Source organism: Epinephelus lanceolatus, chromosome 2 (assembly GCF_041903045.1).
Source record: "Epinephelus lanceolatus isolate andai-2023 chromosome 2, ASM4190304v1, whole genome shotgun sequence".
NCBI lineage: Eukaryota > Metazoa > Chordata > Actinopteri > Perciformes > Serranidae > Epinephelus > Epinephelus lanceolatus.
This window is the reverse complement of record NC_135735.1, coordinates 18224810-18237831: the sequence shown is the minus strand read 5'-3', so window position 1 is coordinate 18237831 and position 13022 is coordinate 18224810. Positions and strand designations below refer to the sequence as shown.

The window sequence follows — 13022 nt, the reverse complement described above, 5'->3', positions numbered from 1 at the left end:
TTGCACACTGTGCTCCATATGGCCACACTCAGGAGGAGAAAGACAGGGAAGCAGACAGAGAGAGAGAGAGAAAGCTCGTGCTCCGAGTCATAAGCCCTCTCCCTATTTGTTTTCTGTCACATAAAACCAAAGTTGTATTAGTTTTGTGTTCTACTGGATTGAGTCTTTACTGTGCAGTGATTCTGTATATTTCACCCACTGATTGCGGGTTTCAGCAGAGGTGTTGACATGAGGTGCTGTTGCTGCACAGCACCTTGCTGAAATATTTCAAATACACAGGCGCTATGTATATCACCTTACGCGCGACTTTATGTTACTCTATGTATGTTACCGCAACACTCAGTCTTAGTTTGAATCATGTATTTGTTAGTCCCTAAAAAATGGAAATGCAAGCTTTAGCTCAGGGGTATCAAACTCATTTTAGTGCATGGGCCACATACAGCCAATTTGATCTCAAGTGGGCTGGACCAGTAAAACCATTAAATAATAACCCATAAATAACAACACATCCACTTTTTCCCTTCCTTTTGGTATGAAGTACAACTACACTGTGAAAATGTTTAAGCATTGACAAACAGATGATGGACAGCCTGTAATAAAAATAAGTGCAATTTTAATAATTTGTCTCAGTTTTTCCACAATTACCAAGTCTATTACTCACTGTAATTACATTTCATTTTCTCCTGCACTTCCACTCCTGTGTAGTAATGCTGGCATCACTATCAGCTATTGAGGAAGCAGGTTAAGTTATCCCCTGCCTTACAAACCATTTACAGATCTAAAGTTCAGTCAGGAACACTTAAGTCCAAGAGAACTTTATTTCCATTTGCGGTATTATAATTGGTGGTATGGCTCTGTTCTGGGGCCTCTCCGCCTTCCCTCAGGCCTACACAGAAAGCCTCTTCCACGCCCTTACGTGGATTGCCTAAAGCGGAAAGAGCACACCTCTCTGCCCTTCCACGTGCAGACAAGGAACGCTTGAGGCAGAAGGGACAAACCTCCCTGCCCTTCCATGTGCACAAAAAGAGCAGGGCAGTATCAACGACAAACAGAAATGACATTGATAAGTCAGACATAGCATGAAAAGGAGGAGCTGGGGTGGAGGCAGGTTGCAAAGCAGCTGGCAGAGGAAGCAGCAACAGTAGGCAGGACAGAGCAATTTAAAGAGGGTGCCCTAAATGAGATTTGCCAAGTGGTTGCATAGGAGGAATCGTGATCCACCAGTTGATTGGGCTGTTTGAGATCAGCTGATGTAGCTGGGATCTGAGCTGAGCTTGACATCTTGTCCTGCACAAACTAATACTATGCTCAATTCTTGGCACTGTCTTCGCATTATGGTTCCGCCAATATTGTTTTAAGATAGAAGTCTGATATAGATTCTTTTACACTGAAGCAGCTGATTGACATTATTTTGCACAATGTTAAATATCCTTAATTATGACCAAAGGGCATATTTATTGTTTAAGAGAACTGTCTTCTGGTCAGGGTGGAAAAACCTCTAAAGCAGCATCTTACATGAACTCACTGTTTAACTTCACAATTGCATCAATATTAGCTGGGCAACGTCATCCAGTGACCCGAATTTGACCCTTTGGCGGGCCAGTTCTGGCCCACGGGTTGTTTGTTTGACAATCCTGCTTTAGATCAATAAAACTAATGATAGTTGAATTAATTTATAATACTTCAACTCTCTACTTTTCCAACAGTTTGTAGTTATCATAATGATTTTAAATATCCATACAGTGCGTTGACCCATTTGAAACTTTAAAGAGGACTGTGTGGAGCTTTCATCATAGGTTTTTTTGTGTAGGCATTGTTTTCTCTCCCTTCAGATTTTATTCTCAGTTTGCTTAAAAATTGTATCCTTTCTATAAGACCCAAGGGCAAACACTATTCTTGATAATTTGCAGGCTTGCTTGAATTTAAACCTTCCAGCAGCAAAGTGCTGCTATTTGCTTTGTGTTCGTTAAAGTGAGTGTGTTTGGTCAGGCAAATTATAAAAACAAGCGGATAATAAGGGTTAGCAGGCGCGATAAGCCATAATATCTTGTAAACTGGCAGCAGGGATAGTTTAAGCCGGTCTTATGCTAATGTTACTTCAAGTGACAGCGAAGGCAACAGAGAAATACAAATATCTTTAAACATGTGCAAACACAAACAGACAACACACAGAGAGCACACAGTGACACAGACAGCGAATATGATTTAAAACTGGACCTTTTTATCTCATAATGTGCTGAAATTATAAACGATGAATTATAAATTATTTTGCTTGGAACAATCCAGGTTAGAGTGAAATATTGATCAAAGAAAAGCGTACTGTATATTTTTACATTAAACCTCCTCTGCTTTGCCCAAACCGACCCCTGAAATAAAATCTGACAGGGTGCTGAGCAAGATTTCATTTTAAAGCTCCATCAGTCCAGCAGCGTTTGACAGCACACACTGAAACCATTAACCCAATCAATAATAAGTCCATTTTTTTTCTCTACTAGAAGTCAAAATCAAAGGAAATTACATATACAAAGTTATTATTGTTTCAATTATTGCCCGCACTTGTCATGTTTTATGAGAAGACCATTTTGTAATATTCCATTTGTCATGTTGTATATTGTGATTAATTGAGAATTAAGATTGTTGTTCTTTTCCCTGGGCTTCAAGCAACAGCAGTCATTTTCCCACCGTCACACTGTCGACTGCTTTTCCTTTTGTATTCACTCACTTTGTGTATTAAGTAGTAGTCTCCTCAACATCTTAATATTATACTGATGGGCATGTACTAACAACCTTTACAGAAGCTCAAGGAATTGTACCTGACTCACAGTCCCATACCTTTCTCAGTTTAACACCATGTTGCCCTTTGGATCATCTTTTATCAAATTTTCCCAAAGAACTTTTTCACTGCTTAAAAGATGGTATTTTCATAAAACTGCACTGTCTATGCAGTAAAAAGATGAAAATTCTTTTGAAATAGGTGCAACATGACCAGAGAAAACAGAAGAAAAGGGCTGTGACATTCAATTTTGCTCAAGAGATAGAAAACTACAACTACTAGGATGCACTGCGCAGCATGGGAGCAATAAATGCTCCTGCTTATGGGTTATGTATTGTGAGCTTAGACAATTTTCCACAGGAAACAATATGGCGGATGGCTGGTGACAAACAATCTTGAATTAACCATTAAACAGTAAGCTAATGAAAACATTTAGGCAAGATATAGCTTATTCAGTAACATAATTTTGGTTTATATGTGATCAGCTTTGCCTAGTTTTACCGTGTGAGGGAGAGAGAGAGATGAGCGGGTCTTTCTCGATCCGCTTCTACACTCTTTGTGTTTGTGGTTGCAGGCATACGAGAAGTGCAATCTGTATTTTGGGCAACAGCCCTATAGCCAGCTCAAATGCCTTGAGAGATGAGCAGGGCAGTTTTAATTTTAAAAACTATTTTATATTTAGTCTTAAGGCCCATTTACGCTCAACGTTAAATACAGATCCGGATACGGACAGAGCCTTCTGTCCATGCTCCGCGTTCGTTTCGTCCGTATTTGTGCACGTTTCCATAAAGCTTACGGATACGGGCCAAACGGAGCAGTACCACTGGAAACCGTGGGGGCAGTGTTGCTGTCACTACCCGATACGTAGCTCTAGTGAGACACGAAAAAGAAATAACAATGGCGTTAAACATCATCTCTATGATGTTACTTCTCCTGGACACCGGGATAAACACATGCTACAGAACAGCTGGGAGGAGATTGGAAGGGAATTAAATGTGAGTTGGTCGGTAGCGAAGGAGAAGTGGGGGTCTGTGCGAGACAGATTTGTTTGGATGTGGGGGGCCACCCGGCGAAGCAAGTTATCGAATGCCCCAGCGGACATCCTAAAGTACTGGAAATGACGCTCGTTGTCAATTTCTCTCATCGGCAGTACTGGAGAAAAGAATTCTCTGTCCTCCAGTGGCGATGTATTTAATGGCCTCACCGACCACCACCTCCTACAACGCTGCCTCTGTTTTTGTCTTTTATGCAAGAGGTACATTATCAATATCTCCTCCACAGTTGCCATGTTTGTTTTTGAGTTTGTTGTTGTCATAAACTTTTGACTCTGGGCTGCCCCCTGGTGGATATATTGGTTAGCATCCATGCCAACGTAAAGGACGCATGGAAGTATGTGGGCAGTGACGGTAACATTGTTTGAAACTGACGTATACATTTTCGTACGTAAAGGGAGCATAAATGGGCCTTTAGTCTTGAGATGATACTACTTATTAGTTTTTGTCACATTTTAGTCATTTTTATTCATCATAGTTTTAGCCGACATAAACTGAAAATGATTTTGGTGACGAAAATTAATGACATTGTCCTCAACTTTTAGTCATTGTGTCTTCTATATGATTTTTATCTTTAAACTAATGCAATTAATGAATCAGAAATTAGAATCAAGATGACAGGTTGTATAACAATTTATTTAGACTTTTTTTTCTATAACTACAATTACTTTCTACACACATACAAATTTGCATTTCTCCAGCAGTATTTGACAGGTTTAATGGATGATTTATGAGCACACACTTCCTGATCATCATTTGAAAAGACTGACCTCTCTCTATTTATGATCTCAAAAACTCTGACACCACAAATAACTAATGAGACAAAAAAGGGATCTGTTCCCCAGTTCATTGTAAACTCTGACTTCTCGATCTCACTGTGAAGAAGTAGAAAAATAACTTTACTTCAGCCGGAATTCTTTCTTCATCTGCAACATGTTAGTCTAGAGGTTTTAGCTCATGTCCTCTCACAGAGTTGATGATTATAGCTAAACTTTCAGCCGTAAGAGAAAACTCCACTGAGTTCAGACTGTTTATTCATAGCACAGCAACACTCACAGATAGCGGAACCTCCTACCTGCCTATCAAACAGCAGTCAACACATAAACCTTTTCCAGACAGTCCAGATCTGAGTGGAGTCCTGCGGGGAACAGATGTGAAGACCACCAGCCAGTGGCCGCTTGCTCCACTGCCAGTCAGCGGCTAACAAGCAGAGCTAACAGCTAATAGCCACAGCTGCAACTAACAAACTCCACAAATCCATTCAATACTTCTACCATCCACAGTCAGACACACATGGCTGCTTATTTACTGCTCAGTTACAGCTCAAAACCAGCATCAACGGCTGACAGTGTGTTTTGGCAGGCTAGCAAAACATTCTGGTGCAGACTATTCACTGGGTTTAACCTGCCTGTTGTTCATACAGCATTGGAAGATAATTGCAAGCATGGCCATTCGCGACGAGTCTCATCTCGTCTACCAAAAGAAACCTAGATTCCGTCTTTGTCTTTATTGCCAAGATCTATTTTTAGCTTGTCATCGTCTCGTTCTCGTCATGGAAAAAAGGGCGGTAAAAAATTTGCGTTATAGTTTTCGTCACCTGAATTAACACTGGAGCAGGGTGATCTGGCCACTAGTAAGATGGAACGAAGATTACCACATTTAATTTGGTTCAATATTGGCAAAGTATCCCCTTAATTAATCAGGGATTGCTAATACAAGATATACACTTTGGATACTACTTTTAAAAATATACAGCTGTCTCCTTAATTCTATAGAGAGGTGGTAGAAAAGCTGCCAGTATCAGTATTGCTAGCTTGACACTTTCAGGGCAGCCAACAAATAGATGGCTACCTTGCCTAAGGCCAACTTCTTTGGCATCAGCAGAAAGAAAAACATATGACGCCACGGTTAATTAACTGCAGATACACCAAACATGTCAAATCTTTAAGGCTTGCCTCACCCATCTGTTTTCCTGGGTTTAATTTCCCTATAAAGTGTTTTTTAATTAACACACAGGTAGCATGTCTCAACTTACGTGAAAATAATAGTGCTAAATTGCCTTATCAGTATACTTAACCATCACACAAACAAACAAAGGAGGGAACCCCGTTATGGAGGTTTTTTTCCCCCCTAGTTATATCATCTTCATCTGAAATGCCACATCTTATCATATGCCTCTTTATAATTACTACCCGTGACATTTATCCAGATTCCTATTGTTTTACAAGACCTTTAGATTTAATTATACTTGATTCTGCACTTCCAGTTGACATAAGAGACCGCAAGTGTGAAGCATCGTTCAAATCCCGATTTTGATTTTTGGCAACATGCTGGATTTCAGAAGGTAATATTTGTTATAATTCACAAAAAAAGTGCATGGTCTATAAGAGGGAGCGCCGTCCTATCCAACTGCCAAATAAGATAGATTGATATTTAACTTTAAATTGTATTTCAACTTTTGATACCAACTAATTTCAGTTTTCTTTAATATAACAAAGCAAAAATGTTTAAAGTGGCTTAAAAGCTAAGAGACTCCAATACAACTCACACAGCTGTCAGCCTTGAGTTTCATAAAACATTCTTTCTTGTCATTTCAATTCATTCTCTCTTTTGTCAGCTGAGTATTATCAGTGTCATTGCAACACTGGGCATGTAAGAATTGACATTTTCCTCCAAGGTTGTTATAGCTGTCTATCTGTCTGTCTGTCTGTCTACATCATCCATCCATCCCTCATGAAAATTTAACACCATGCATCTAAATCTGAATCCAGCTTTTTTTTCTGTACCCACAGTCTCTTAGGTCTGCCTGCAAGTCCCCAACCCCCACCTCCCTCACCACCCCATTTTTCCTTTCTTTATTCTCCCTTTTTGGTTAATTGAATGTTGCATTTTTTTGGAGCAGTTCTAAAATATATAATGAGGTCATTTGCATTAGACTGCAGATTGGGTGACCTTTGCTTTTCCCAATAATTACTGTAAAACTCGTCTCTGTCTGTCATCACCGAGTATGTGGCAGGGACCTCTCTTTGCTCACGAAAGGTTAGCTCGAGGCTTGTGTCTGGACTTATGAAAAAGCCTAAGGAAAATGTCATTAGAGCAAGGGGAAAAGACACTCGGAATTAACAATTGGAAATTCAATCAGGATGGCTTTAAGGATGGTGTGTGCGTGCACGTGTGTGTGTTTGCATGCATGTCTCCGACAGAAGTGCTCTACAGTTTGTCCAAGGAACACTCGTGGGTTAAGAAATTCCTCTCGTCAGTGCAAGTGCAGAATGTGGGAAGAAGGACACCCAGGGGGGCGACTTCTGTTAACGCTGCGGGCCACTTTGACTTTGCCAACACGCAAACAAACTGACAACACAAATTAAACAATCGGGCTGTAAATGTCCCTGCAGCAGTCCTCACGAACATGATAATATGCTGCCACCAATATCTAGAAATTCCATGGCCTTGATTAATTATGCCTGACATTAATTACACCATGCATTTATGAATGGCTCGCAAATTTTGCACCTTTCACCTTGCTGAATTTTTGTAACAGTGCATGATGTTTAATTTGCATGCTGTTATTGGTTGTCATTGTGCAGTGAAACGTGACTGTATTTACCATGTGTTAACTCCCCCTCCCATCAATAACGCGGCCCGAGTCAAAACAGACTTTTTGTTCTACAATCATTCTCAGTCTCCTGAAACTGGGAATGAACCTTTTCGATTCACCAGTGCCTTCCTTACTTGTAAATGTTGAATACATTTTACATCGTTCAGACAATCTCTTAAGGCTGCTTTTTTCACACTGCAGTACTGATCAGTGTGTCAAGCGGCATGCATGAGCTTGCTCAGCTCAGTGTAAAATGATAGTGTAAAATTTTGGAAGGGGCAGAGCAGAGCACTAACATCAGAGGCTCTGTTTTGTGCTCTTGGTTCTAGTCGCAGCGGCGCGTCACGTTTCACCTGCCGGATGGCTCTCAGGAGAGCTGCAGTGACAGCGGTCTGGGGGACCACGAGCCTGTAGGCAGTGGCTCCCTCCTCACACAACCTCTCCCTCTGGTGCAGGCGCAGGACGACTTCTACGAGCAGGCCTCCCCTGATAAGAGGACTGAAGCTGACGGCAACTCCGACCCCAACTCTGGTGAGTTGTAAAATATATTCCATGGCAGACTATCACTTCTTTTGACACAAATGCATGGCTTCTTTGGATTTCTCTCTGTGTTTCTCTTACTGTCTCTTTTGCAAACTGTGTGAGCTTAAAGCATCATTGTAGACACTTTGAAACAGCTGCAGAATGTTCACTTGGTGGACATTGTGTACACAGTGATGGTGTATTTTCTTAAAATACAAAAGGACTTTTCAATTTTCTGCTGATTGAATGGAATGGAAGGCAGCGAAGGAAATCTGAACATGCTTTGTCCTAAAGTGCGGGTTAGAGGAAATGAATGTTGTTTTCAGATTTTGCTTTGGGGAATGACTAAAACTCCTTGAGCGGAGATGATAAATAGTCATGAAAAACATCAGTCTCTATAAAGAACTCAACGTACCAAATATCATTTAATTTAGAGTCATTTGATTGCTCAAGTAGGTTTCTAGTGGATACACGAGCAGGTCATTCATTTCTCAGTTAATCATCCAGACTTGTTCATTCCTCCCAGGAGCAAACCTGGGCCTCCCATAGGCTCCTCACCTATTTGTGAAACTCATTTGATTTATTTAGAGATGATTTCCCAGTTGGAAGTCTTGGTGCTCAGCTGAAGATGTTAACTTCCCACTATTTCTGGTGGGAATGTACATCTCCGACCCAATTTTCTCATTTTATCATTAAGAGGTGAAGCGTGCGCGAAGATCAAGCGCATCGCCCCAAGGTCGATGCCAGCTTGCCTGCTGAGGGTGGAGCAGCCAGTACCACATAAATACAAGTGCTGTGAGTAAACTGTGTGTGTGTGTGTGTGTGTGTGTGTGTGTGTGTGTGTGTGTGTGTGTGTGTTGTTCCGTACGGGCTCTAACTCAGCAGATGTACTCACAGTTGGCAGATGTACTGTGTGTAGGCCTACTGACTCACTGTCTTCACAAATGAATAGAGCTGCACATGGCCCGATCACGTGCAGTTGTAGTGCAGCTAACTGACAGGCATTGTTGTGAGTAAAAATCCATCTTAAATGTGGTTGAAAGGAAGTTTAGGAGAGCGGGAAAAAATGCGTAACTACCCCATCTGCTAGTTCTTGTATATAGGTATGAGCAAGACAAGGCACCATAATCTGGATCTGTTCAACCAACTAAATCATCTGTATCTGTATCCATACTCTGAATGTGCAGGGTTTTAACTGGTAGTGGGTGGGACTTAACCAGAAGTTGTTACATACTCATTTCATCCCAGTTTTTGGCTTAATCCTACTTTGATCCCACCTCTATGTGGGCAAATGTCATATGTAATAGATGTGACATGTTAAATAATTTATCATTAAATGTTTCACACACAAAATTTAAATAGTTAAATTGTCTGAAGGGAAATATCCACACATCTACTTGTCTTGGATGCAGGTGCGTCAGAAAATATCACTTGAGTCTTTGAACAGCAAATCCTGCACGCTGCATTTTGGTCCTCCTGGACCTTCGTCAAGAGTCTTCAACACCATTACTTGCAACACTGAGCTTAAATAGAAACTGCGCCACCCATTTCACAGGTGTGCACAGGTGTGGGGGAATTAATCAGCTGTTGGTGTGTTGCTCAGTAACTGACATCAACCTGTCCACCATATGTCACATATCCCACAAACGAAAGAGCAAGGCAACAAGAACAACAAAGGAAAAACCCATAAACTTCAGGCTCCTTACACAATAAAGTTAATTTATAAGATTATTTACAAAAATGCTGATCTTTCTCTGCAAAGTATTTCTTCCGTGTTACCACCTTTCTCTGGTAGAGTAACTTTTTTTAATGCTCTGGAACCTAAATGATGAGATATCATGTTTGAAGTCGGTGAAATGTACAACTGCGTAATCTATATCATTTCTCCTTATGGAGCTCTTGTGTTCACGTATTCTCTGCTTCAGTGCACATGATGTTTTACCAACATAGGATAACCTACAAGGGCATTTAATTATATAAATTACATGAGTGGTGGAACATGTGATGACATCATTGATGAAATACTTTTTCCCAGTGTGTGGTGAAGTCTGCTTTGATTCATACTTGAATAGTTAAATTGTAAAAATGAAGTGTAATGCTGCCTGGAATCGTGTCACTCCTCTAATGCAGGAAGTAGTGGAACATACGAATACCACAGTAAAACTCACAGTGGATGGCTGTGAGTACAAAGCGTATGTCTTTGGCACTGGAGACCGATACAAGTCAGTGGCAACTTCTTCAATATTTGACCAGACCATGATATTTCCCAAACCTTAAAGTGGTTTAGCTGCCTGACCTTAAAGAGGAACTCGAGGCTTGAGTTGCCTGATGAAAGCTGTATGGTGCTGCACGAAATCTGATAAATTTCCTCCAGTGATGTCACTTGAATCAGTGTCAGTTGGGGCTGAAGACTACTAGTTTTAATAACATAAAAACCAACCGAGAGGAGGTGGAGTTATGGAGTTGTGTTCACTTATTCTCTGCTTCAGTGCATGTGATGTTTGGAGTGGGTTGGATTTAGAAAGAAATTAGCTTACAGGACTTCTGTGGCCACCATCTCTGTCGAAGTCCTGCAGCTGAAGGCTACATTAGCTGCTGTTAGCATACAACTGAGCGTATTGTCGGTGGTTGAGCTGCATTAGTAGTAATATAGGCGTCAGGATGAAAAATGCTTGGAATGAAAAGGGTGAAATCTTTAGTTCTGCTTCATCAGTTTTGATCCTATTTGTTGTTTGTTTTGTCCATACCTTGTAGAAAATACTCCCACACACTGTCACAAAACAGTTTTCCCGATGAAGGTCAGGTCACCAAAACGTTGCAGCATTAAAATCATTATTTTTGCAAGTTAGACAAAGAGAAGCCTTCTTAAGTAGGAGTGGCTGTAAGTTTTGAAATAGTCACGACCTATGTGCAGTGGAATGGCGTAAATACCAATCTTTGTAACAGTTAACATTATTATACATAGAGATTAAGGAATAAAGAAGTAAATATTAAAAACTGCCTAGTGACAATCCTTAACATACTCCAAAACGTTTTCATTTGTTAGGTACAGTACAGGCCAAAAGTTTGGACACACCTTCTCATTCAATACGTTTTCTTTATTTTCATGACTATTTACATTGTAGATTCTCACTGAAGGCATGAAAACTATGAATGAACACATGTGGAGTTATGTACTTAACAAAAAAAGGTGAAATAACTGAAAACATGTTTTATATTCTAGTTTCTTCAAAATAGCCACCCTTTGCTCTGATTACTGCTTTGCACACTCTTGGCATTCTCTCCATGAGCTTCAAGAGGTAGTCACCTGAAATGGTTTCCACTTCACAGGTGTGCCTTATCAGGGTTAATTAGTGGAATTTCTTGCTTTATCAATGGGGTTGGGACCATCAGTTGTGTTGTGCAGAAGTCAGGTTAATACACAGCCGACAGCCCTATTGGACAACTGTTAAAATTCATATTATGGCAAGAACCAATCAGCTAACTAAAGAAAAACGAGTGGCCATCATTACTTTAAGAAATGAAGGTCAGTCAGTCCGGAAAATTGCAAAAACTTTAAATGTGTCCCCAAGTGGAGTGGCAAAAACCATCAAGCGCTACAACGAAACTGGCACACATGAGGACCGACCCAGGAAAGGAAGACCAAGAGTCACCTCTGCTTCTGAGGATAAGTTCATCCGAGTCACCAGCCTCAGAAATCGCAAGTTAACAGCAGCTCAGATCAGAGACCAGATGAATGCCACACAGAGTTCTAGCAGCAGACACCATCTCTAGAACAACTGTTAAGAGAAGACTGCGCGAATCAGGCCTTCATGGTCAAATAGCTGCTAGGAAACCACTGCTAAGGAGAGGCAACAAGCAGAAGAGATTTGTTTGGGCCAAGAAACACAAGGAATGGACATTAGACCAGTGGAAATCTGTGCTTTGGTCTGATGAGTCCAAATTTGAGATCTTTGGTTCCAACCGCCGTGTCTTTGTGAGACGCAGAAAAGGTGAACGGATGGATTCCACATGCCTGGTTCCCACTGTGAAGCATGGAGGAGGAGGTGTGATGGTGTGGAGGTGTTTTGCTGGTGACACTGTTGGGGATTTATTCAAAATTGAAGGCACACTGAACCAGCATGGCTACCACAGCATCCTGCAGCGACATGCCATCCCATCCGGTTTGCGTTTAGTTGGACGATCATTTATTTTTCAACAGGACAATGACCCCAAACACACCTCCAGGCTGTGTAAGGGCTATTTGACCAAGAAGGAGAGTGATGGAGTGCTGCGGCAGATGACCTGGCCTCCACAGTCACCGGACCTGAACCCAATCGAGATGGTTTGGGGTGAGCTGGACCGCAGAGTGAAGGCAAAGGGGCCAACAAGTGCTAAACACCTCTGGGAACTCCTTCAAGACTGTTGGAAAACCATTTCAGGTGACTACCTCTTGAAGCTCATGGAGAGAATGCCAAGAGTGTGCAAAGCAGTAATCAGAGCAAAGGGTGGCTATTTTGAAGAAACTAGAATATAAAACATGTTTTCAGTTATTTCACCTTTTTTTGTTAAGTACATAACTCCACGTGTTCATTCATAGTTTTGATGCCTTCAGTGAGAATCTACAATGTAAATAGTCATGAAAATAAAGAAAACGCATTGAATGAGAAGGTGTGTCCAAACTTTTGGCCTGTACTGTGCATATATATATATATTTACACATATATCCAAATCTTACAAATATACATTTCCAAATAATCTTACAGGTACATTAGAAAATGAACCTGTAGGGGTATATTTACAGTGAGCATCAATACACATACAGGAAACTTGATAATAAATACAAGGTCAATCGTGAGTCTGACAGTGCTGGTGAGGTACCGTTTTGACAAACCACGAACTATGAAACAAACTATGAGCTATGAGCAAACAAAGAGCAGAAGGAAGTACAGAAAACTAATTAAACATAGCCAGTGAATGTTTCACAGATACATACAAGATGAACCTTTTGAAGTGACAGTGAGAAGAAGTAGAAGATGTACTCAATAGCTTCAGTAATCATTGCATCATGTTGATAGAAAACATAATCTGAGGGGCA

The 13022-nt window shown here is 40.8% G+C and overlaps 1 protein-coding gene across 4 annotated transcripts in view; it reads left to right on the top strand.

Moving 5' to 3' along the window:
* The window catches only part of pcdh9 (protocadherin 9), a 322243-nt gene that overhangs the window by 208559 nt on the left and 100662 nt on the right, over positions 1–13022 (top strand). For 2 of the 4 annotated variants that reach the window (XM_033618159.2, XM_033617315.2), the window contains one exon: positions 7753–7954. In XM_033618159.2, coding sequence (XP_033474050.1) covers positions 7753–7954 — 202 coding nt within the window. The remainder of the gene's footprint in view (positions 1–7752; positions 7955–13022) is intronic. The other 2 variants (XM_033619770.2, XM_033618943.2) reach the window with 1 other exon arrangement.